Source organism: Carassius auratus, chromosome 3, assembly GCF_003368295.1.
Source record: "Carassius auratus strain Wakin chromosome 3, ASM336829v1, whole genome shotgun sequence".
NCBI lineage: Eukaryota > Metazoa > Chordata > Actinopteri > Cypriniformes > Cyprinidae > Carassius > Carassius auratus.
In genome coordinates this window covers 19,339,351-19,367,008 of record NC_039245.1, presented here as the reverse complement: position 1 = coordinate 19,367,008, position 27,658 = coordinate 19,339,351, and the positions used below count along the sequence as shown (strand labels likewise).

General features: G+C 38.4%; 1 protein-coding gene across 1 annotated transcript; it reads left to right on the top strand.

The window, feature by feature from the left end:
• The first annotated feature begins 210 nt into the window (after positions 1–210).
• Positions 211–27,360, top strand: hs3st2 (heparan sulfate (glucosamine) 3-O-sulfotransferase 2). The gene is made up of 2 exons (XM_026212425.1): positions 211–1,242; positions 26,501–27,360. The coding sequence occupies exons 1-2, from the start codon at positions 710–712 to the stop codon at positions 27,117–27,119; spliced, it is 1,152 nt and encodes a 383-aa protein (XP_026068210.1). The 5' UTR covers positions 211–709; the 3' UTR covers positions 27,120–27,360.
• Positions 27,361–27,658: the final 298 nt, after the last annotated feature.

Sequence of the window (27,658 nt, the reverse complement as noted above, 5' to 3'; positions counted from 1 at the left end):
CACTCCACAGTCGCAAGCAATGCTTTAAGAAGCGGGTCAACTGAGAATTTAAGCATAAAAATTGCACTTAAGTGTAATGGTACACGCAGCTGGGCAGTACTCCTTTAAAAAACACACGCACGAGGAATATGAAAATATGACGTGACGTCAGGCGTCGTCTTTAAATATTGATCTCGAGCGCTTGACTGCCGCAAAACCGCTCTTGTGAACTTTAGAAAGACACAAGCATGAGCTGAGCGGAGACGGGGCGAGCAATGCGCGGTTTCGCGTTGGGAACTTTGGAGCAAAATGTGCCTTTTAGACCAGGAATATGAGATCTCCAAAACGGATTCTATTTAGTAAGATGCTGTGTCACATTACCAGGTCAAACAAAGGGATTACTTTGCAACACTATATCAACACAGAATCAAGTCCGTTGCTGAAGAGGTGATCCAACGTTCAAAAGTGACGCGACGCGACGCTGAAACTAAAGAGCGGTGGAATAACGTTTGTTTTTGCTGATGTGGAAACTTTATCTTGTTATCGATAGCCTACCTGTTATCCTCAGACTTTCTGTCATCGTATGTATCCGGTCGGAAATATTAACTAGCCTTTTCCCAAATGAGATGTAAATTCGCGCCGTCGGAGTTGATGGGGAGCACGAGACAGCCAGCACACCTCACAGAGAAACTTACGGGGAAAAACATGCCGTCTTTTCATCCATGGAGACATGGCATATAGGTTCCTGTCCAGCCGAATCGTGCCATCCTCAAACAGATTAAACAGAAGATTTATTTTTATATTCACTATCTCTTTGTCTTTCACGTATCTATGCTACAGCATCCTCTTCTGCTCCGGTACAATCATGCCTAACCAGAGATTGGAGGAGCACCGCTGCGTCCATCTGAAGAACATGGGGAGTAAAAAACTTTTACAGAAGTCACATTATTGCACTATATCAGCGAAAGCGAGAGTTATCTCGGACGAGACGAGGGCTGTGGGTCTCTTAAACCTTACTGGCAACCAAAGCAAACATTCAGCCTTTCAGAAAACAAAAGATGTGGTAGATCACAAGCAGAGTAATAACAGCAATTCGCCAAAATACGGGAATAAGAAGTTGCCCAATGCACTTATAGTAGGCGTTAAGAAAGGAGGCACCAGGGCGGTGTTGGAGTTCATCCGGATTCATCCAGATGTTCGAGCTCTTGGGACTGAACCACATTTCTTTGATAGAAACTATGACAAAGGATTTGACTGGTACAGGTAGGTTTCTTTTCTGGCATTTTGCATTATGGTTTTGCATTCGAAATTTCATTATAGGCATTATACAATTCACCATTGTATTATACGGAAAAAAACTTGTAACAGTTTCTATTTAAAATTTATCACAAAAGTGCTATTGTACTGAAAATTAGTAATCACAGTCATGCAGATATTCAGAATCACAGCACAACTGTAAGAGTAATATTATTAATAATAATTTAATTAACATTGAGTATCATGCATTTCTGACAAATACTGTTTTGCTAGTTTGTATGTTCTTTTCCAACAATGTAAATAGTTTTTAAATAAGTCGAGGCTTAATCTCAATGTGTCATAAAGCAGCACATAGACTAAAATCCTAATAGGAATAGTTCGTGGAGTGGCACAAATTTTACTTTTGCCGCTCAAAAGGTTTTGTAATCGCTCACAAACAAACAAACAAAAACCAACTCAACTGCATTTTTCTTAAAACCCACTCCTTGCTCCAAGCCAAAATCACATTGTCCCCAATACTGTTTGCAAGAAAAAAGAAAAAAGGAAAAAGAAAAAACCTGCTCCATGCAAACTTCAAACTACTCACATACTCTGGAATGAATACAGACAAAATGAGTGATACATGTAGCCAGATTTTTCAGTTTTACTCAATGAGCATTCTTGGAATGCAATTGGCCAAACAAATTACTCAACAACATTATACAAAATATGTTTTTATTTAAAAAAGAAATTCAGTATTAACTATTTGTGTGGCAGTACTGCTGTTAAATTGTTGATATAAAAAAAGCAAATTAATTAAATTCAATCATATGAATTCAAGAGCTACTCAAACTCAAACTCAATAAAAAAAAAAAAAAAAAAAAAAAAAAATTAGGTAAAACATTTTTTTTTAAATGCACAATTTCTAAAAAAAGAACTGCCTAAACTTGTAAAATGTCATAAAGGTGAGATCAGCAGGGTGCAAAAATGATGAAAACTGCCTTTTTGCAGTGGCAGTTAGACAAGAGCTGAAAACTCGAAATGCTGACAAGGAGATGTTAGCAGTAACTCATACTGAGAGAGCAGGAATGATAGCGTTTTGGCCAGAGACCCAGAGCGGAGTGACAAAGAGTGATTGCAGTGTTTGGTTTTAGGGGGAAAATATGCAGATAAAGGCCAATGGATCTCTTTCAAGAGTAAACCTTCCATAAACCCTGCCAGGGAAAGGCATGGATCATATTGATCAGATGGCAGATTAAAATCAACTCCTTCCTTCCTTCTTCCCTTTCTACTGATGGGCTGCCTTTCAAATAACCATAGGGGAGCCGTTCGACTGTGTGAGAAGTCTGTGTTGATTCTGTAGGCGTGTAGTAGGGCTGTGAAGAAGGGGTCTTTGGGAGACAATATCACCCCTCCCTCTTCTAGCACAGCATCATCCTGCAGCTCAGCTTCAGTAATTACACACACACATCACATCCCAGCTCAGACAGGACAGAGAGATCGTAAAAGAGGACTCCCTGTGGGCCATGTCCAAATGTGAGGGGAGAAATCCATAGGAGCCAGCGCATACCTGTGTGAGAGCAACTCTACAGCCATTAGCAGGTGTTGCGGTTTGTTCAGCCTGCTCGTCGTCTGGAAACCACAATAAAACACACTTCCCCTCTGCTTGCGCTCGTTTAGGGGCAACTCCACTCACCCACAGAATACTGTGCTTAAATCAAGCGGATGTGTTTGTGAGACATGTGGATCGATGCTAGTCTCTTGTATTTGGACATGGGGAGAAAAAGATGTAAGGAGAAAAAAAAAAGCCAGGATAAAGGGGAGATGAAAAGGAATTGTGTGGTGCAGTATGACTACTAAACAAACAAATGGCCACAAACAAGCTATTAATAGAGTATAGATTATTTAGCCAACTACAGTTAGATGAACCTATTATACAGTAGTTGTTGAAGCTGGGAAAAGTTGTGTATGGCTATGCTGGTAATTAAGTCATAAATCATAAGTTGCTGGAAACAGATTATTTTAAGTGTTAAGTTAAGACCAGTGTAAGGTTTCTGCCACAGCTTCCCTAAACTAACTGTATTGGTGATTACCAAAACCATTTTTCATGTTTCTCTAGTGGTTTATCCACCAGTATGTGTAAGCTTTTTAGTCAAGGTAGTATTTCTAATGTTAAATTATTGTTGTTATCTGTGAATTTACTGGTTTACAAGAAAGACAGACAAATTGCTAAAGCATTTTATCATTATTATTATTATTCAGATTCCCAATTACAGTCAATAAAAACATAGACTGTGGAAAAATACATAAAAACATATGGCCAAAGTAGGCCATACAAAATATTAAGTTATTATAAGACAATTTAGTTGTTTCAATATTTGTGTTTTCCATTTATGTCAGTTGACTATATATGTATTAGCTGCAATTGGGTTTTGAATAAAAAAAAAACTAATAAAGTGCTTTACACATCATTTTTCTGCTTTTTTCTTGTAAAACAGTAAAAAAAAAAAATATATATATATATATATATATATATATATATATATATATATATATATATATATATATATATATATATGTATATATATGTATATATATATATATATATATATATATATATATATATGTATATATATATATATATATATATATATGTATATATATATATATATATATATATATGTATATATATATATGTATATATATGTATATATATATATATATATATATATATATGTATATATATATATATATATATATATATATATATATATATATATATATATATATATATATATATGTATATATATATATATATATATATATATATATATATATATTGTAAGGGAAACAGGTCAATTTAGCTCAAAGGGAATCATTTAAGATTTTAAAGGGAATTTGAACAGAATCACTGTTTCACGGCTGCTCACGGAGACGCGCCTGCGGTTCAGTGAACGAGCCGTTTAACATCAAATCTGCGCTGGATACTAATATCCAAACTATAGTGAAAACACTATCAATTAGCACAGTAACAAGATCGACAGTTTAAGACATTAACTTGTAAGCACAAAACACAAGATACTTCTCTTTTCAATATGAATAAGGCTTTATTAGATAAATCTAAGACATATAAACTAATCTAACACATAAACGCACGCACACACACATTCACACAAGTTGCAGGAAGGTCGAAAGTTAGGGAAAGATGAGTTTAAGAGAATGGAAATATGGAATCCCAAGTTTACAGCAATACGTTAAATTGCATAGACATGAACAACCATCAATCACGTAATTAGCGCTCGCATTGAGTTCCTCAATGGGGTTAAAATTGTATTAGATACACCAGCACAACAAATATCTGGGAATACGTTGCCTTCGTTTGCTGTGAAAGGGACTCCAGTTGAAAGGGGTATCCCGGTGTCGCTGATTGGCTGGAAGTTCAGTAGTGGCTGAAGTGACGTCTTGGGAAGCCCGTGGTTGGGCGTTGGCTGAAAGTGCAGAGTCGTGTTCGCTGGTTGAAGTTGAATGGACGTTACAAAACTTAACTCAGAACACGAAACTCTCAAACGGAAAAGAAAAGAAATAAAGTTTGACGAGACTAGGTTGTTTTCTTTCTCATCGTGGCATAGTAGCAGCAGGCAGGCACGCTGGAACCGCGCTCAAAGAACATTGATGACTAACCGCATGGTTAGATGCTAAAAGCTAAAGCTAGGTAGCAAAGCTACAAGCTAAAAGCTAAGAGCAGGCATGACTGATAGCACGAGCAAGGCTGGAACTAAAAGCAGACTAAAAGCCCGCATGACTGATAGCACAAGCAATGCTAGACTAAAAGCCGACATGGCTAATAGCAGCAGCTAGACTAGAACTAAAAGCAAGATTTAATCGTGTCCAAAGTTTTTAAACTTCCTTGTTGGCCACCCCTCAAATGTTGCCTTGACCAATCAGATATGTTCTTGGGGTGGGTATCATAAATCATTTGTTTATCTTACCAAGCATGTGGTTCTTGCCTCACAGGGTCTAATTTTGGACATGATTCCTATAACACGATTAATATATATTTTACAAATAAATGATTGTCAGGACAATATCAAGCAAGAAAATGCGATTATTTCAATACTAGACATGACTAGGTATCCTATAGTTATCAAAAGACATACACAATAAGTGATTATACATGATAGTCAAATGTGTGGGTTACACGTAAATGAATATGGAGTTAAGCAATGGAATGATTCATTCATAAGTCTTTTTTTTGAGTTCATTCTGGTCCATATATAATGTATAAAAAGGGTTTCTTTGCCATTCTCTGGCAAAGGACTTTTCTGTGAAGACAAAGGTTTAAAGCCCTTCCCCCTTAGGAATTTCAGTCTGGTTTCACTGGCTGGGGGGGGAAGTCAATGCAAGTATTTAACTTGATCTCCTGGGTTTACATGTGATGTCCAGCGTTGCATTTCAATCACGAACAATAAATTTGACAATCTCTTCTTCGAATTAAAATTGTTAATAATTGTTCTATTGGTGTTAATGTTGAAAGCTGTTGTGTGAACAAGTTGGTTGGTTGGTTATCTTGCTTGGTTCTTGTGGCACTAGAACTGATTTATGACTTCCTGAGGAATTCAGCTCATGTTTCAATGCACACAGCTCTGATAGACTCTTTGATTTGTCTGATTCGACTCATTTCTGCTACAATATATATTACTGTTTTACAAGAAAAAAGCAGAAAAATGTGTAAAGCACTTTATTATTTTTTTATTCAAAACCCAATTGCAGCTAATACATATATAGTGTATATATATATATATATATATATATATATATATATATATATATATATATATATATATATATATATATATATATATATATATATATACCAACAATAATTATATTTTAGCATTACAAATACTACTGTAACCACCAATAATGTTACTTTAAAGGAGCTGTGGCACAAACTTGCATTGGGTGGTATTCACATTAATACACACACACACACACACACATTGTATACACATAATATATCATGCCTGTAAAAAAGCACACATTAACAAGTAAATACTCAGCTTCTCTTATTCTCACACTAAGAAACTCATCAATACTATTTGTGGATGGGTTAATTAAAATGCCACAGAGGCCAAGACACTGAAACAGTCCCCGTAATCCTCACTGAAGCCATTTTATTTTAGCCACTGACATCTTGCAATAAGAGGACCAATAAGGGCTGCAATAAAGGTCAGAAGTAATGAGAAAGATGAATTGGCTGATTAAGTCAAAAGTTCCTTAAAAAGCCCTTTAATAATGTGTTTTAGAGTCTTGTTTTTCATTTGACTTCAATCTTTGTCTTGGCAAGGCCCATTCATTAAATTCACATAGCGTTTTTGGTAATACCCCTGGGTTTTAACAAGAAATTGCACTAGATGACTGAAAAGCTACAAAGTCCTTGCTAGAAATAATAAGATCTCTGGCATAGATTTAAAAAAAATTAAAAAGCGCAAGGTTTCTGGACAATTTAGTTAATTGTTGAGTTTTGTGTGCTCTGCCACTACTAAAAAGTGTAAGAGAGAGAATGTAATGCATATGCGGCGATGCTCATTACTTTATTTTTAGAATAGACAAGAATCCTTACGGCCTCATTTGTTGAAGGCGGACCTGTTTTCCCTTTACGAGTTGACACTCGTGAGCCTGCTGATGTAGGCTTCATATTCCAGCGATTCATCAAATCAAACAAATATGCAGCACTACACACCATCTTGACCTAAAAGGGCATCTGAATCCTATTGATTTCACTATAGTTGGAAGTTCTTCAAGCAGATTCCCTAAAATGTCCTCATATTGTACGAGATTTCTTTTAACATTTTCTAGAGCCAAGAAATTCCTCATGGTCCTCCATTAATTGGCACGAAGGGGAAAGGAGCAGCGAAACACAACAGTCAGGAAGGTTGACGAGGACAGAAAGCTGGACAGAGCTTATTTAACTGGGAAAACCGCACATTCCTCAATGCACATGAGAGGCCTTTCTGTTCCTCTGCATCACTAGCAGGAATTGCTAATATCAGCATGGTTCAGAGAATTGTAGAACTTCCTGTAGCATTAATTACCTACGCTGTTCAGTCTTGGATGTTCCCCAGCAGGAAACAGTAAGCTACTGAGATGGTTTGATTTGGTGATTTTAGTGTAAATTAGTCATTAGACATGAGTGCCGCTAGCAAGAGTGGCGAGTAAATAGGAGCTACTCTGAGACAGTGTGTCTAGCGATGGGAGTCCATTATGGGACTGACTGGATTAAGGATGAATGTTGAATGCTCTGAGTCACTCTAGAGACAAACCACAGAACCGCAGAGGAGCTGAAGGTGAGTGCTCAGATTCACTTAGAATACTTGAAGAGAAGCAGTCATCATATATTATCATACATTATGGTATTCCACTGGCCCTCTGCTGTGCAAATTAAATCGCGCATATACTGGGCTTATAAAACATATTTGCCACTTCACACATTTTGTGATACTCTGTAAAGCAAAGTAATGATGAATGCATACTTCTTGCATTTAATAAAATTCATGACCTTGCTTTTACGTATGTAGATTACAAAAAGGAATAAATTCAAAATAATTATTAATAAAATAAAATTTACGGCTTTTCTTTTATGCATGTAAATGACCCCTGAAGTCCTCTCTATACACTTTAACATGACTTGCAAACATCAGTCCAGCTAAGGAGTTTAATGTGCAGTGAAAATACACCTGTGTGTGGCAGAATACTCTCCAATGTCCAAATACAATCCCATTTCCAGGAAACAGGTGCAAAGACACACTTCACAAACCTGCCCTCATAGAAGAAAGTGAGAATAAATCCTTTGTAGGGAGAAGAAAAAAAAAAAGTTAACACCACTGGTTGTGTTTGGTAATAACCTAACCTAACGTTGCACATTAGAATATACTTTATATATATATTTTTTTTTTTTTTTGTGGATGCTTCTCATTTCACAAAGACGGGAAATGAATGGAGCTGCAGAAAAAAAAAAACTAATAATAATAATAATTATAGAGAGGAAAATGTGCTGCAGTCTGCTGAAGTACTGAGACTTGGAAGATGATTAATCTTCCAATAGGACAATGACCCAAAAATATACCAAAATATATAATAGTCACACTGGAGTGGAGAGAAAAGTTCACGCTCTAAAGGGGCCCAAATCAAAGCCACTCCAGATTAATTATATGCATCAGAAAAATGACTTGTTATTCATTAACAGTCCCCATCAAACTTGGAGCATCAGCAGTTTTCTTAAGGTTAACAGCCATGTTCTGCATCGCCCATCTCGACCGTAGAAAATAACAGCTGGAGTGAGGGAGAGGAATACTAATGGATCCAATTATGATCTATTTTTTATTTGTAGATTTAGATTTTTGCCTTTGACATCATAGAGCACTCTGTATCGATGTGGAAAACATCCAAGAGATTTTATGGTGCATATTTGGGCACCAGAGCAAGATATAGATACAATTTTTCACGTTTTTCAGGCTCCACTGCATAAATATAACCATTCCCCATTTTAAAATCAATTCACAAGTCAATGCATATTCACAAGCGCACCTTATGGGAGAAGATGGCAGTGGGAGATGGTGTGTAGTGAAGTTATTTGTCGCTTCTGAATGCCATTTTAGTCATGACTTCTTTGGGAATGGTTCCAGTGTCTGCCATTGTACACATCATCTATGACCATTACCGTTCAGTACTTGCACCAAGAAAATAAAAAAATTAACACAATGTGTACACAAAGTATGTTATTTAAGGCCTCTTTTGTCATGCTATTGGACCATAAACATCTTGTTGTATAAAGTCATCAATGTGACAATTTGCAATGAAATTCTGTTTAGATCACACCTTAATGGATCATGTATGTGATGAAAAGCAGGTATTCAGCATTGTGTTTTTTTTGTATTTGTATTTTTTGAAATTTGCATTTCTGCCACATACTGCGTAAGCCTGCTTCTCATTATTCCATGGTAATGTTCCCATTATATCCTGCAGCTTTTCCAATGAACCCTTTAAACCAGGAGAGAAAAATAGCTCTGAGGAGGCAAGTAACCCGAATACAAACTTACACCAGGCTGGCATGCCATGACACAAGCATACATAGCTGGATGTCTATTTGAATACCAAACAGTCTGGATCTGATTTGAAACACTGACACAATTAACTAAAAAAAGGTGCATTTAGCTGGCCTCAGATTTGGGAGGCCATCTTTTTTTCTCTCTTTTTTTTTTTTCTCTTTTTTGTTGGTGGATCAGACCCATTCCCTATCAGACAATTGCTTTTCACTTCCACAACCTTCTGAACTGAGCAGTACTCTGTTTGTGGCTTTGAAATGAACAACAGCATATTGTGTTTTGAAAATTCCACTACAGGCTACAACTGTCATGGAACGTTCTGCTACGCCCTCCTCTGGCGGTATCAGATCCCTCTCTCCTGAATATTAGGACTGCATTTCCCAGTGTCCCTCTCCCCAATCATCCCCGTCTAACCCTGCTTAATTATCTTGATTACCTTCTAGTATTTTCACCTGCACCTTGTGTTCTCCCCTTTATATTGACTGCTATTCCCTTTTATATTTTGTGAAGTTTTGATTTACCCCTGGTCTGTATTGTTAGTATCTCTGATCGTTGTTACCCTATTGAGGAGTTTATCTAGTTCTCTACGAACGTCTGCTTAAGTTCCTTTTCATTGCCAGCCTGAGTTTATGTCAGCTGTTCTCTGCTTACTCACCTGTATTAATAAACTGCTGCAGATGGATCTAACTGACTCCGCCGTTTCATCACAGAAAACTTCACCAACTCAAGATCCAGCAGAGTTTCGTCACCTCGCCAATGAGGTTTCATCCCAGGCAGCGGTGCTCGCTTCACATCAGCGGCAGCTTGTAAAACTAACCTCGCTCACAGAGGAACTTGTCAGATCTGTTCAGGCACTAACCCCGCAGATTGCAGCGGCTAATCAGGCCGCAGCTCCCACCGCACCTGTCCCTCCGCTGCCAGTCGTGAGTACGATCTCAAACAATCCAAGATTATCCCTGCCTGAGAAGTATGACGGTTCACCCTCCACTTGCAAGGGATTTTTGTTGCAGTGCGAGCTCTATCTAAGCCAGCAGGCTCCAGAACATCGCACCGATGAGGGCCGCATCTTTCTCATCTGCACCCTGCTTACGGGAAAAGCGCTGGAGTGGGCAACGGCACTATGGTCAGGAGGTCAGCTTACGTCTATTTCCTATGATGCTTTTGTCACCCTATTCAGGGAGGTGTTTGAGCACCCAGCTGGAGGAAAGGATCCAGGGGAATTGTTACTCGCCCTGCGGCAAGGGAATTCCACTGCAGCGGATTACACTCTCTCCTTTCGTACGCTCGCCGCTCAGACCGGCTGGGGGGAGGATCCTCTCAAACTACTGTATCGGAAGGGGTTGAATACGGAGCTGCAGGGGGAACTTGCTTGTCGTGATGATGGAAAGACTCTCAGTCAGATCATGGAACTTGCCATCCGGCTCGATCATCTCATCCGGGCTCGCCGCACTCCAGTCAGGACCAGCCTGAATTTCAACCCGGTATGCACCTCAGAGCCCGAGCCCATGCAGATTGGATACACCCAGCTCTCCGAGGTGGAACGTGAGAGGAGAAGGCGCAATCGTTTATGCATGTACTGCGGTCTGGCTGGTCATTTCAGGGCTTCCTGCCCGGTGAAACCCACTTCTCGGAACCCCGCTGCGGTGAGTCCACGTTCACTCTCTTCCCAAGCTCTCATTGTGGCAATTTCGTTAATTATTAATGGGCAGGTTATAAAATCGAGGGCTTTTATAGACTCGGGAGCTGCTGGAAATTTTATTGACGCAACCTTTGCAAGAACTCATAAAATCTCTCTCCGCTCTTGTGAACCCTCTGTGACAGTGACAGCTTTGGACGGGCGCCCCCTGGGGACAGGGGAGCGCCAGTACATCACACCACCTCTCACCCTCAGCATCGGCTCGCAACATAGGGAGACCATCCAATTCTACACTATTCATTCACCACTTCATCCTATGATTCTGGGGTTTCCGTGGCTGGAGAGACACAACCCGCAAATTTCCTGGTCTGAGAGGAGGATTACCCAGTGGTCTTCGTCGTGTCTGAATAAATGCATGCCCGCTGTCCAGGGTCCTGAATTGAGTGCCAGCCCCTCCGTGGACGTTAATCTACAGGAAATCCCCGCTGTTTACCATGACCTTGCCCAAGCATTCAGCGAGCGGGAAGCCTCACACTTACCTCCCCATCGTGCTGTTGACTGTGCTATTGAGCTCCTGCCGGGTACCATGCCACCACGCGGTCGTGTATACCCCCTATCTCAGCCAGAGACCGAGGCCATGAATTTGTATATAGAGGAACAGCTTGCCAAAGGCTTCATTACCCCCTCAACATCTCCTGCTTCTGCCGGTTTCTTTTTTGTCAAGAAGAAGGATGGGGGTCTCCGACCGTGCATAGACTATCGGGGTCTCAACGAGATAACTGTCAAATACCGGTATCCTCTTCCTCTGGTCCCAGCTGCTCTTGAAATGCTCCGCACGGCCCGATATTTCACAAAGCTCGACCTACGAAATGCTTACAACCTTATTCGTATTCGGGAGGGTGATGAGTGGAAGACGGCGTTTTCAACAACCACCGGCCATTATCAATATCGGGTCATGCCGTTCGGCCTTTCCAACAGTCCTTCAGTTTTTCAAGCGTTTGTCAACGAGATCTTCAGAGACCTGCTCAATCGGAGTGTAATTGTGTATATTGACGACATCCTGATTTATTCAGACAACCTTGAAAACGCACGTTCAGGATGTGCGAGCTGTTCTCAAACGCCTCATCGAGCACCAGTTGTATGCCAAGATACAGAAGTGCGAATTTCATCAGACGCGGATCTCGTTCTTGGGTTACATCATCAGCGCAGACGGAGTTGTGATGGATGACAAAAAGGTACAAGCTGTGGTTAACTGGCCTCGTCCCACGTCAGTAAAAGAGCTTCAGCGCTTCTTGGGCTTCGCAAACTTTTACCGCCGATTCATTCGAAATTTCAGCATGATTGTGGCTCCTCTCACTTCTTTACTCCAAGGAGGAGGAGGACGTTTCCGCTGGTCATCGGAATGCACTGCGGCATTTGAGAGTTTAAAGAAGAGATTCACCACATCACCCATTCTCCATCATCCAGATCCTGAGAGAGAGTTTATTGTGGAAGTGGATGCTTCTAACACGGGCGTGGGTGCCATTCTGTCACAACGTCATGGTAGTCCAGCTAAAATGTACCCCTGCGCATTTTATTCCCGTAAACTCAATGCAGCCGAGCGCAACTATGATGTGGGCGATCGAGAACTTCTGGCGATGAAGGCTGCCTTTGAAGAGTGGAGGCACTGGCTGGAGGGGGCGTGTCATCCTTTCACTGTGCTTACGGACCACAGAAATCTGGAGTATCTCAAATCCGCCAAATGTCTGAATGCTCGCCAGGCGCGCTGGTCTCTCTTCTTCTCCCGATTTAATTTCAGAGTCACTTTCAGACCAGGTTCTAAGAACGGCAAGGCGGATGCTCTCTCACGCCAGTTCGACAGTAAGGACGAGTGTTCTGAACCAGTTCCCATTCTGCCCTCATCTCTCATTGTCGCACCAGTACAGTGGGATCTAATCACGGAGGTTTCTACAGCTCAGCAGAAACAGCCCGTACCACCGGAATGTCCGGGGGACCGCCTCTTTGTTCCTCCCGAGCTCCGCGACCGTGTCCTCCAATGGGTTCACTGCACTCCCAGCGCGGGGCATCCAGGTATCACGGCCACCACTCAGCTAGTCTCCAATCGCTTCTGGTGGCCTTCCCTTCGAACTGACGTGATCAAGTTTGTTCATCAGTGTTCCACCTGTAACATGGTCAAGTCTTCTCACCTGAAACCAGCTGGTCTCTTACAGCCTCTGCCGGTACCGCAACGCCCTTGGTCCCATATCGCCGTGGATTTTGTCACGGACCTTCCTCAGTCCCAGGGTTTCAACACCATCCTCTCGGTAATAGACCGGTTTTCAAAATCATGCCGTTTCATCCCTTTGTCTGGTCTTCCCACAGCCTTAAAGACTGCCGAGGCCCTCCTCAATTATGTGTTTCGGCTTTTTGGCCTTCCTGAGGACATTGTAACTGACCGAGGCCCTCAGTTTACTTCTCGTGTATGGAGGGAACTTTGCTCAAAGCTCAATATTAACGTAAGCCTCACCTCGGGCTACCATCCTCAGGCCAACGGGCAGGTTGAGAGGTTGAATCAGGACCTAACTCGTTTCCTACGGACCTATTGCCATCAAAATCAGCAGGAGTGGAGTCGTTTCCTTGTATGGGCTGAATACGCGCAGAATTCGTTAGTTAAGCACGCCACTGGACTGACACCGTTTCAGTGTGTCCTGGGATTTCAGCCTCCGCTCTTCCCGTGGGCGGGCGAGCCCTCCGATCTCCCGGCGGTAGATTCCTGGCTTCGGCGCAGCGAGACCACTTGGGATGCTGCTCATGTGCATTTACAGCGGGCCATTCGCAAATATCAGCACTACGCGGATCGCAGGCGACGCGGGGGTCCCCGGTACCGTCCCGGGCAGTGGGTGTGGCTTTCAGCCCGAGATCTCCGTCTCAAACTACCCAGCAAGAAATTATCCCCTCGCTTCATTGGTCCTTTCAAGATTCTGCGCCAGATCACCCCGGTCTCATTTAGGTTGGCTCTTCCCTCTCATTACAAAATCTCACCTACCTTTCATGTGTCTCTTTTCAGACCCGCAGTCACCCCCAGGAGAGAGGAGGGTCAGGAGGGGAACACACAGGTGCAGAATCCTCCCATTGAGGTTGGCGGTGCGGAGGCCTACCGGGTGCGAGCAGTACTGGACTCCAGACGACGTGGTGGGGCTTTACAGTACCTTATTGACTGGGAGGGGTACGGTCCAGAGGAACGGTCCTGGGTCAGGTCACAGGACATTCTGGACCCCTCTCTACTTACCAGCTTTCATCGTGACCATCCTGACCGACCTGCTCCCAGACCCCGAGGAAGACCCCACCGACGTTCTGGTCCTCGCTTCCGGAGCCGCTCGCAGGGGAGGGGCTATGTCATGGAACGTTCTGCTACGCCCTCCTCTGGCGGTATCAGATCCCTCTCTCCTGAATATTAGGACTGCATTTCCCAGTGTCCCTCTCCCCAATCATCCCCGTCTAACCCTGCTTAATTATCTTGATTACCTTCTAGTATTTTCACCTGCACCTTGTGTTCTCCCCTTTATATTGACTGCTATTCCCTTTTATATTTTGTGAAGTTTTGATTTACCCCTGGTCTGTATTGTTAGTATCTCTGATCGTTGTTACCCTATTGAGGAGTTTATCTAGTTCTCTACGAACGTCTGCTTAAGTTCCTTTTCATTGCCAGCCTGAGTTTATGTCAGCTGTTCTCTGCTTACTCACCTGTATTAATAAACTGCTGCAGATGGATCTAACTGACTCCGCCGTTTCATCACAACAACAATAATATATACAGTATATATATATATATATATATATATATATATATATATATATATATATATATATATATATATATATATATATATATACAGTACAGACCAAAAGTTTGGACACACCTTCTCATTCAAAGAGTTTTCTTTATTTTCATGACTATGAAAATTGTAGAGTCACACTAAAGGCATCAAAACTATGAATTAACACATGTGGAATTATATAAATAACAATAAAGTGTGAAACAACTGAATATTTCATATTCTAAGTTCTTCAAAGTAGCCACCTTTAGCTTTGATTACTGCTTTGCACACTCTTGGCATTCTCTTGATGAGCTTCAAGAGGTAGTCACCTGAAATGGTCTTCCAACAGTCTTGAAGGAGTTCCCCGAGAGATGCTTAGCACTTGTTGGCCCTTTTTCCTTCTGTCTGCGGTCCAGCTCACCCCTAAACCATCTGGATTGGGTTCAGGTCCGGTGACTGTGGAGGCCAGGTCATCTGCAGCACCCCATCACTCTCCTTCTTGGTCAAATAGCCCTTGATGCCTTCCTTGTGACTCTACAATTTTCATAGTCATGAAAATAAAGAAAACTCTTTGAATGAGAAAGTGTATCCAAACTTTTGGTCTGTACTGTATATATATATATATATATATATATATATATATATATATATATATATATATATATATATATATATATATATATATATATATATATATATATATATATATATATATATATATATATAATAAAATACTTACATTTTTCTGCATAGGAAAATAAATTTTTACAATAATGCATAAATCTTTCAAGACAGACCTCTTGTGTGAGCTCAGAGGTTGTTAGTAAATTGTATGTGCTTTTGTTAAACCACATTCATTCAATAATCATATTTAACAGCAGAATTCCTGGTGAAAAACTATCGTTACCCATGATACAGAAATTTCCAAAAATCAGATAATTGCAGGGAGCTAAGCATGGCAAAATAAATCTTTAAGCTACACCCAGTTCCACGAAGCACCACAAATTATGTTATCGAGTGGGTCAAAAATAATGTTTCTACAGATACAACCAAAATATGTAATTCTGTAATTAGCACCTCTGGAAAAAAAAGTGGGTGGGCACTAATATACTTTATTTAGTTATCAAGCACCAGAGTCTGATAGCTCCTCCCCCTCCACTACATGATAAAGACAGCTACAACAATTAGTTGCAGATACATTTTATTTTTTTATTATTATTATTTTTTGTTTAGTAAGTGAATCCTCCGTTTTATTTATTTATTTTTTCAGTAAGTATGAATACTGCTAAATTTATTTGCAAATTGGGACGCATCTATAGATATGATGGTTGTATTTGACTTCATATATATGTGATGTTGTGCATCGCGCCTTGAAATATGAGCGTTGGACCACCATGCTCTGAACTGAAGCCAGAATCCAGGGGACTTCGCCTCTTTGAGCTCTCCTCCTCCTCCCAGGGATGTGTCTGGTGTAAATGAGACCAAAAATACTGTGGCACTGCTAAGGAGCAAAAAGTTGTTTCAGTTCCAACAAAAATGAGTTTAGAGATTGACAAGTCTGGAACCTTTCATCTTTTTATAGTCTCTGTTGAGGAGTTCTTTGAGCAACTACACATGTCTGCAGACGCACCGCTCTGAATCAAAATACACTGTTTCCCGGCGAGGTGTACGGTAAAGTTAATTTATCATCGTGCAGCAGCCTTGCAGTCTATTTCAGGGCAGTCGATTGACTAATTGTTCACGTTCTTTCTGTCCAGATCAATAATACCAACAGATCTTTATTGTTTAATTTCATATGTTGCAATTACAGATTGACATAGCCTGATCAATTTGTGACAGCAAGGGAGTCATTTGTAAATGCACACTGAACACGTTGTGTTGACAAATGTCTAGCAGAGCTTTAGCATGTATAAATCATTAATAAAAAACTAAGGGCTAATATGAATGTGTGGCTGAAATGATAACACATTTTTAAGGTGTCATATTGAAGGAGATATTATTCATTCAAGTGTTGGTTTTAGTCGCATTACTACTGCCAGCACTGTTCACCTCCACCCACGGTATGATGTATGTGTGGATGGTTCATGGTTAACTCTTAATAGACTTTCTCTGAAGCAAGTTCCTGTTGCTGACTGGTCATTAATGGTCTGACATCCTCCCAAAAGATAATCTGAGCAGCTGAAATATTCATGATCTCTATTACAGTGATGGCAGAATTAAGCCATTAGCTCTTGCCAGGCCAGGCCAGGAAATGTACTGAAATTTGAAATATATCTGATCATTGTTCAGAGGTACAGTATTTTATGGTAAAATACAGACAATTATGGTAAACTACATAAACACTTAACTTCCCCCTGGCAGTGTCACAGAGTATGACGTGTCCTAACCAGATGTGACGCATGTAAAAAAAAAGGTATATTCATTATATTTTATTTTGAATGGTTTCTTTTTCTGCAACGTCATGACTGACGGCTCAATGGTTTATTTCAGGTACTTGTGTCTTTTGTTCAATATTAAAATTGTTTCATTTCAATTTTGCATGAATTAAATAGCTATAATGAAATCAATAATAGATACGTTACCTTGCGTCCCAATGTGCCATGCAGTATACATCAGGAGGCACATGCATTTCTAGTCTCAGCCTCAACAAAACCTTTTTGAGTTTTGATGCAAATGCTCGAGTTTTGAAACATGTCATTTTTTTTCCTATTTTTACCTAAAATAGGATGGATTGGCCATTATTGAGCACTATAAATAAATGTAATGTCTGTTTCATTCATACTGGAAGCCAGAGGGCGCCCTCATGCAGAAACTCCACATATGCAACATAGAAGTAATAGAACTTATGAGGTTCCAGGAAATCCCTAATATGGACAAAGGATTCCAGCTATCACTATGAAGATATAAATGCTTTGAATGATGTAACATGAAGACAATAACCACTAAGCTGCAATAATATATGGTTTGCCTGTGTTTTTCAAGCCATCTCCGGTATTTTTTAAATAAAATAATTAAGTTTATTTGTAATCCACTGATAATCGATGCATTCAAAGTATGCACACATTTATGCTCATATTTTTGGTTTGTCATTTATAATATTTCAGTGAAAACCTTCATCTAAACATAAAACACACAAAACAAATCCTACTGACTGCTGTCTTCCTGTCTTAGTGGGCAAAACTTGGCCAGAAAAAGCTGCAAACTCAGTTCATGCCATTTGAACAAGTCAGGCTATGCAAGACTAATGAACTACCCACTTCTAAATGTTTCCAGCAACACTTTTCAGCAATGTTTGTTCTTAACATGTTGGAAATCATGCAAATGCTTTGTTGACAAGGTTTGTGTAATAATAATAAAAAAAATGTGCCATTAGAGAGAAACTGATATGACCAAAAAACTCTGATCAAAATCCCTTCAAAGTGAACTATGATACTCTGTACAAACAATATGACTCTGATTACTGTTACTCTAATATAATCACTAGTTTAGATTAACTTGATTAAACATAATAGCAAAATGAAGCAGGAAAAGTATTAAAGGAATTAAGTATAATATTACCAAGTGCTGAAAAACTATAAAAAGACAAAAATAGACAGTAAATAAAAATAAATAAATAAACAAAATAATAATAAACATAAGACCATTTACACCTTAATGCCAAAAGATTCATATAACAGAGACATTTTTGACAAATGTCTTGGCACTTTATACAACTCCTAGCATACTGTATGAAGATCCAAATTAAACACTAAATCAAGTGGAAACTGCATGATAAAATACGTAAAACAGCTCCCGACTAAACCCTAAAGCAAATGAAGCCATTGATGTTAGCCTCCTCCCTGAAAAGACCTAGGAACAGGATATTGTTAACTGGGATGGACTCATTAAGAGTGTCAGCGATGACAAGCATTTGAACTCGGAGAGGAAATGAGGCTTACTGTCTAAATTGCTGTGAGCATATGGCCCTGCAGCTTTGTCATAATGATTGATGCTATTCATTTGAAATACCAATCAGATCAGCACTTGCACCAAAATGGTTGTGCAATCCTCAATCCCGCCATAAAGCACTTTAATTAACACAATGCGGTTTAGATTAATTAAACAGAAATGGAACATAACTGCCCAGTTAATAATTGCATATGTAGGTTTATGCAAAGCTTAAGCTGATACAATACTGCAGATATTCTGAGCATGCATATATTATATAAACATGCCCAGTTTAAATGTAATGCCTTCGGACTGAGTCATTCGATTTCTATATCAGGTTCTGTAGAGGAAGTGGACAGCATGCTGAAAACAATTTTCTGTACACCTGCGTCACACATAAATGGACTAAAATGCAAAAGAGGGAAGTGCCTTACGTGCATGAAAGCATGAAACACAAGTGTAAAAGAAAAAATACTTTATTCCCAGTCCTACTAACACAGCATCAGCGTTTAGTATATCATATTGACTCCACATCCAAAACTGACCTCTTCATCAGACATTGGTAGTCATTTCTATGAATCAAAATGCTGCACTTATAAGTTCCAAATTGAAGTGAAGGTTCAGGGATACAAAATTAAAAGAATGCAACATTAAACAGCAATCAAAGCACAAAGTTGACTATACTCTAGCTGCGCTGGTTTCCCCAGTCAGTCTGAACTTTTAGAAAAATCCTCATGAGGTTGCATCAGAACCGTGTATAATGATGTGTGTATATATATATATATATGAAGAGTTTGGTTCCAAAATGCAATAAATCCATTTTGATTGAGTAAAAATGTGCTTTCTTTACCAATAAAATGTCAAGATGAAAACCACTTTTTTTCTTTTTCAAACATTCACATAGCATCTTTAGGTTATACTTACATTAAAAATTGTAAAGATTTTTTTCAAAGATTTATAATAAATTCTTAATATTTTTTCCCCACAAAATTATACTTTTTTTTCTTTTCAAAATGCAATTAATCCACTGATGAAAACTGATGAAAATACACAACATAGTAAGTTGATCCACATATGATAGCCTCTGAACTTGGTCAATACTCATCTTATATAAAGGCACTGGACTAAAAAACATTCATCAAACAGCGCTTCCAAAATGAATTAAACGGGTCATCTTGTTAATGCTATAAATTAATTACAGCAATTAAAATTTCATCATGAACAAGAATATGAACAACATCACATCCCAAAATTAAATTTCCTTTTTACTCATATTCCAAAAGTGCATTCATCTTTGCCATGTTACATTCAGTTAGTTGACTAGTGCTATGTGTTGTATTAACAAAAAACATAAATGGCATTAATAAAAACACTAACACTTAAAAGTTACGCAATATTGCATTCATAATCGAATGCGATTCATCTATTGAACACGATGTAACGTAGCATAAGCATCTGATTGTATGATGAGTCCCAGTGATGTACTGTACATGAAGAAGAGGAGGGGTCCAAGAATAGATCTCTGAGGAATCCCTGTGACCAGATGATGTGCTTTGAATATCTTCCCTCCCCAGGCATCCATCAAAGACCTACCTGTGAGATAAGATTCAAACCAGAGAAATGCACAGAGTTCCTGTGATGTCCAGTAATGAGAGAGTGGTTTGAAGAATTTGATTATTCACAGTGTCAAATTAATGTTTATGTCCAGCTGGTTATTCTGTGAAGCCTCTTATTTATCTGAGGTGCAAACCTTAGTAAATCTCCTTACATGATTAATTTAAATACTCTGCAGTATTAAAAATATAAATTCTAAATTTTGCATCTGAAAGGGAAACTCCAACAAATGCATTTTTTTTCAAATGTGTGTCTTTAGTAAATCCAGACAGTAGTTTTTTTGTTTTTGTTTTTAAATGGCAAAAGAGGGTCTGTGCAGGTTATTTGTAAATCCAACACTAAATCCACACTTTACGTACAGTACGAATACAAATAAGATCACATTGGCACCTCACTGTCACAGATGCGCCTCATTTGTACAGTATCACTCACCCGAATGCTTTCTGAATATTGTGCCAGTGTGAAATCAGACACAATATTAATTTATTTACAAAAGTTGCCAAAACCACATCATCTTACAGTCTAAATAGGCTGAAATCCTCAAACCATCCATGACTAGAATGAGATTAGATGTTTCCTCGACATCCTGTGTCCCTTTACTGCAAATGTGCACTGTCATCTATGACAAACAAACTGCAATGTGTAGAACACAAATGTGGCACTTTATACAAGAAAGAAAAAAGTCATCTCAGCATGCAGGTTAGACTGAAGCATTTTCTTAATCAGAATCTATGCCCTCGGTAGGAAAGGGCATATTGGTTTGAGCTTAGCACTTTTGTTTAGTTTTTTGCGTTTTATTGTCCAGGTCATAGTGTGGCCCTAGAACAGACAAAAGTAGACAAAAGGCCTGCAGGAGACTTTTAATTTGAGAGGATATCTTTAGGTTGGTGGTATTAATATGACTCTGGCTGATGCAATTTACAGAGCTTGTTCTCCAGAGCTCTCACGACCTTGTCAGCAGATCCCAGACATATCATAAGAGCTGTCTGGCTCTCTGAGAACTTCTCTTCAGCAGAAAAGACAACAGGAGTAAATTGTGCTCTGGCAGACAATTAACAGCAGCGTTACTTTCAGATGTAATATCAGACCTTTGCCTGATGTCATTGCTCATTTCTCTGAGGTGGTGGATCTGTTGGCATTAAGTAGTGCCTAAGCCCCTTGATGAATTAGAATGTCAGTTTGCATTAAAAGTGAAAACCAGTGTTACCAGACATCAGGATATGCTCCATTATGTAGACATGTGTCTACAGACACAGTGATCTAATAAACGAAGAATTTGGAAATATACAAGGCTGAAGTTAATATTTCAATGAAACTGGGAATGTTCGGTTTCAAACTGGCAGTAATTGTTTTATGTCTTATTTGTATATGATAGAAATTCAATTAGGAATTAATTTTCTTTAATTCTGCAAGAGACTGACTTCAAAGTTAATTCAATAGGAAAAGATAAAAATGTTTCCTTTGCTGCACCATGATAAGTGCATTAATTATGTAATTGCAGAGGAATTATGCCAGTGATTAAAATGTTTAATTTTTTTGGCACTCTTGCTGTTGCTATTAGGATCATTCCTATTACAGGGCACTTTTTGGACTTCATGTACACATTCGTTCCTAGTTTAACATCTTTTGATGATCCTGGATCAACATTAATGTCCAAAAAAATTAAATAACTTAATATCCCTAAACCTAACCCTATCAATAATTAACTTCTAAATTCAGTGTGAAATGATAACTGATTAACAAAAGTGTAGAAGCATCAACCCTGATTGTAAGCCTAGAAAAGATATTTCCTGAAAAGTTATATCTCAATTCTGATTGGTTGATTAGAATGTTGTTCCAGGATCAACAAGGATGTTGATCCAGGAACATGTAATGTACTTGGTGAAATCACACACATTTTACTTTTACATTGTCTTTTTATTCAATGCAAAAAAAAAAAAAAGGGCAAAGGTTGGTTAATGGCTGGTTAGAATGCATTTTCCATACAATGATGTAGCTCGCTGCTAGTCCAGCTGTTTTCTGAAAGCATATAAATCCTCATTCAAACCGTGTTGGTTCAACAATATAAAACTGTTGTTAAAGATGTCACACTGGTGTTAACTGTGTTAATTCATTAGTTTAGAATCAAATCAAAAATGAATTAGTTCAAGAACAAATTCCTGTACGTAATGAACATGGCATCACAGGACTGCTCATATTCTGAGCCATGAGCTATACTCACATGCAAATTCTTCAAAAATAGTGCTAATATTCGCTTGACAAACTAAAAGGCATAACATTTCATTTTTGTTTTTATGAAAATGCTGTGTTGTTTCAACCCAATTTTTTGGTCAAATATTGAGTTAAATTTCAAAATTTCATCCAGTGGTTGGGTTAGTCCATATTTCGGGTTGAAACCATACAGCATTTTTTAGAGAACTCTTAAAAGTGCCATTTTACTTCAACTTAGCATCAATTTTTCAGTGAATGATTAGTCATATAGCTTTGTGGCTCAGGTGATTGCCTCAAAAAATAAAAATAAAATAGGTAACACCTATAAGTTGCTTATTGGCATGCATATTACTAGAATATTAGCCATGTATTAGTGCTAATTAAGAACATATTAATGCCTTATTCAACTTGACCTTATTCTACATCCCTAATCTTACCCAATACCTAAACCTAACAACTATATTACTAACTATTAATAAGCAGCAAATTAAGAATTTATTGAGAGAAATGTCGTAGTTAATAGGTAACAAGTGTTACCTGGTCTAAAGTGTTACCGAACATTTTAAATTGTGTACTTCTGGCTAGTCCTTGGCCAGCTGACTAACTACAATTGAGATGAATGATAATACTTACAGCTAGTTTTCCTCAGGCATTATTTAGAGCTCCTTAAATTAATTATGATTTATTTTTTTATTTAAAATGAAAATTAAGTGAAGCTCTAACAAACCTCGACCTCACAATCTTTTCTTGTTACCATCCAGCTTCTTGTCTGCATTAGACGCCAGAAAACAGATCTTTCAAAAAATGTTTTACAAAGTGCCAGGAACTTTATGGCTACTTCTCTGGCTAGTCTTCACTGTGGACCCAACAGTACACTTCTATGCACCACTTTGCAATTAGCACTTCTCTATTCCAGCTTTCAGCTAACTTAACCTTCACTCTTCTTGTTAAATGAGTTTTCTTCTAAAAGACCTGACTCTTATGTAAGCAACAGAGCACCTTCTTGCCCCCATCTCAAGACAGCAGATGAGAGGCACATCAGTGATGTGATAACAGGCAGAATGGCAAATTCGTGCCATCTTTTGATTTTTGAAAATGCAATTAATCAAAGAACCATAAATACAGAGGTAGGCAATGGCATAAACACTAAATAAATTAGGGTTTGGGCCAAAGAGTTTCTTTTAATAAATATTGAAAGAGGACACTCAGTTCTAAAGAAATGTATTTTCTGTGTAATTTAATAATAATTGCACACCAAAAATTCACATAATAAAAATCAGTATTCACTGAGGAAAATTATAGTGCACTTCGTTTGAGTTTAATAAAGCATAAACTCTCCCTTAGCAATGCATGAAAAAGTGATAGAGTTTGCAGGTAAAATGAAGTCTGGTGTTACAAAAAATAAGAGAGTCAGAAAAAGATTTTTTTTCTGAGTGCATTTTTGATGGATGGATGGATTTCTGGAAAGAAATACAAGTTTGACTATGTAACTGAAGTATGCATTGCATCAGTATTAGTCTGTATAATTGGTGCTATGCATTCAAACACACAGTAAAGTTGTTTAGTGGGTGAAGCTCCATTGCAAGATTAATGGTTGCCTTTGGCCCTGAACCACTAAGGCTAACAGAGACACCCTGGCCAGCACCGCACCATTTATAAATCAAGCTAAATGGATCAATATTTTCAGGACTATGGAGGTAAAGTATAGCAACTCCTGCTTTAGGAAAGCCCATTATGAATGGGGGATGAGTCACAACTTGTGGAAACCTGAGGTTATTCTTATAACAATAGCATGCATCTAGAAAAAAGTGCATTATGGTCTGTAATTCCAAATGTCAGCGAAGCCGAACACTCAAACTAGCTTAACATGTGAGAGTCTTCTGACTAGCTAAACGGTAACATCCTGCATTCAGATAGCAATGCCTAGGACTGTCGCAGAAACGGACATGATATCTCAAGACACCTCTTTTAGTGATATCTGTCAGGTAAGAGGGAATTTTCTGCATGCCGATCCATAAAAATAGTACTTCACCGTTAATACACTCAACTCCTTCAAAGAGGTTGACGGGGCAGCAGATCTCTGCTACAACAACAGAACTGTGACCGAGTGGATATCACTTTACGTAGTTCATCGGTTTAAGTCAGAACCAATTTAAAGCTGGACTCAATGGTTTCGGGAAGAAACTTGTGAAAATAATGACCTATTTTGGATGTCCCAGATTTGCCAAAGCCTTTCTCTCTATTGTGCATCTGTAATGCAGGTGATGGTGATTTATGAGCAGGAGTAAAGGATGTGCCTGAGATTTGATAATTCCCCCATACCCTTCAGCATCACACTCACCCAGGAGATAAGAGACTAGAAATATTGCCGGCGAGTATTAAAACCTCATGTGTGTGCTCTGATTATTTTGTCACTTTCTGTAACTGAATTCCTATTTGTCATGCTGAAATCTACACTAATGTGAGGGGTGACCACGTTCCACAAGCTATCTCGCTTTTTCCTCTCAAGGCTGTGAAAAGAAAATGTCAGGGTTGCTTATATAGTTTCCTCAAATAAATGTGATTAAAAAACAAATTCCACTCTCTGAGGAAATGCGAGTGGTGTTTTCCTTTTTTCCTGGTTTGCTGCCAAGGCTGCTCATATCTATAAGGTATTATAGGTGAGTGGTTTTTAGCATGTTAATAAGTGATTGTTAGGTTATTGCAAGATGGTCACTTACGCAAGTAAAAAGTGTGGTTGCTACTTCATATAGAATTCTGTCCTGATTTTATTTGCCAAATGTTATACTGCTTTGAAGAGCAATAGCACACCCCAACAATTTAATGCATCTTTCATGACTTCAGGGGCATGAATAGGGAGTTGCGTGCTGAACTTGAATACTTGGGTTTGTGGTTAGTACTTTTGCTAAGTATGGGCAATAATAATAGCATTATTTACCAAAACTTAGATGAATGCAACAAAAAAATTCTACATTTGTTGATTCAATTTACATTTTTTAAGTTGCATTATATGACAATATTATTTTGATGAGTTCTATTGACATAATGTTGATCATTACATCAACTTAAAATTGCAAATTAAACAGATTTATTTGTTTATTGATTTTATTATTATTATTATTATTATTAAGTAACTTCAAAAATTGGGAAGAGGATTTCTACTTCCTAGCATGGTTTTTATAGGACTGGATATGAAGAACTTTGGGAGAATATTGAAAGGAGAAAGGAGATTTAAGTTATTATTATTATCAGTAAAGGGAAAGACCTGTTAGTGTTTGCTGTTATGTTTGACATTTAAAAGAGTTTCTGTTATTCCATCTGTTGAATGCAAATTATTACCTTTCTCTAACTCAGTGTAAGACAAAAGATTAATGCATTTTAATGCACTAATTTTATAGCTTGAATGCAATGCAAGAAGCTGTGGACAAAAGGATCTGCCAAATGCTGAAATTAATATTTTGAAATATTTAATTATTGTTTTAATTAAAGTTAATTAAATAAAAATAAAAATAAAATAATGTAAAAAAATATATATTGAACTAACAATGGCGATATTTTTAATATTTAATTATTGTTTTAATTAAAGCTAATTAAATAAAAAGAAAAAAAAAAACAATAATGTAAAAAATAAATTGCACTAAGAATGGCAAAGTCATCACTTACCAGAAAATGTATAAAAAGATGATAATTGCAAGTTGCCTTCAATAAATGCATCTGCCAAATGCCTGTATGGAAATATTTTTTTCATCATAAGAATATATATTTTTATGTATTTATTATTGTTTCAATAAAAGTATACAAATTAAAAGATAATAATTGTATTCGTATTTGTATTTTATTTATACATGCTATATTTTCATAAATTGTCTTACACATATTAAGCAAGAGTGCCAATGTCAATGTAGGTGGCTTAAATGGAAAACTAATGTTGTAAACCTTATCTACTTTATATAGTACATTCATTTTGATGAATATTTCTGTTTGTCTTTTCACAGAGGCCTTATGCCACGTACTCTGGACAGCCAGATCACCATGGAGAAAACACCAAGTTACTTTGTGACACGCGAGGCACCGCGGCGCATCTCAAACATGTCTCGCGAAACAAAGCTGATTGTAGTGGTGCGGAACCCTGTCACGAGGGTGATCTCCGACTACACACAGACCCTATCAAAGAAGCCCGACATCCCTTCTTTTGAGGAACTAGTTTTCAAGAACAGGAGTCAAGGCATCGTGGACACCTCCTGGAATGCTATCCGCATAGGCATGTACATCCTCCACTTGGAGAACTGGCTGCAATACTTCCGTCTATCGCAGATCCATTTTGTCAGCGGAGAGCAGCTCATCACGGATCCGGCTGGAGAGCTGGGACGGGTGCAGGATTTCCTAGGGCTCAAACGCATCATCACGGACAAGCACTTCTACTTCAACCGAACGAAAGGCTTCCCGTGCCTGAAAAAGCCGGAAAGCAGCAGCCAGCCCCGCTGTCTGGGCAAGTCCAAGGGTAGAACTCACGTTCAGATTGACCAGGAAGTCATTGAGCAGCTTAGAGAATTTTATAGGCCATTCAATGTGAAATTTTATGAAATGGTGGGTCATGACTTCAGATGGGACTGAGAGAGGACCTTCTTCTGACGAATGAATACATCTCCAAGGGATATTTCACTTAGAAATTTAAATTCTGTCATCATTTCCTCACTCTGATATTGTTCCAAAAATGTACGCCCGTTTTTCTTCTGTGGAACATAAATTCAGAAGAACATGCAGATAGCTTTTCTTCCAGAAATTCCCATGGACTGTACTGTCAGCTTTGCCATCAAAGGAATAAATTACATTTTAATATATATTAAAATATGAAAACAGCTGTTTTAAATTGAAATAATTAATTTTTTGCAAAGTTTTAACTATTGGCGAGCATAAGAGACTTACTTTAAATGCATTGAAAATCTTAACAATCTCAAACTTGTGAACATTTCATATATGTTTGGAGGGTGAGTAAATGATGACATAATTTTCAATTTTGGGGTAACTATCCTTTTGAACCAGTTTGCAGGACAAAAGGACAGAACAGAACACCTCAAACTAATTAAGACCCAGTGCTCTTAAAATATTAAAAAATATAAAATATGGGTAAAATACAAAGTTGTATGTACTGT

Bases quoted from the DNA above. Each gene is read 5' to 3' on its own strand.
- hs3st2 (XM_026212425.1), top strand. From the start codon at position 710: ATGGCATATAGGTTCCTGTCCAGCCGAATCGTGCCATCCTCAAACAGA. The intron at 1,243-26,500 runs GTAGGTTTCTTT...GTCTTTTCACAG, and splicing joins AAAGGATTTGACTGGTACAG to AGGCCTTATGCCACGTACTC.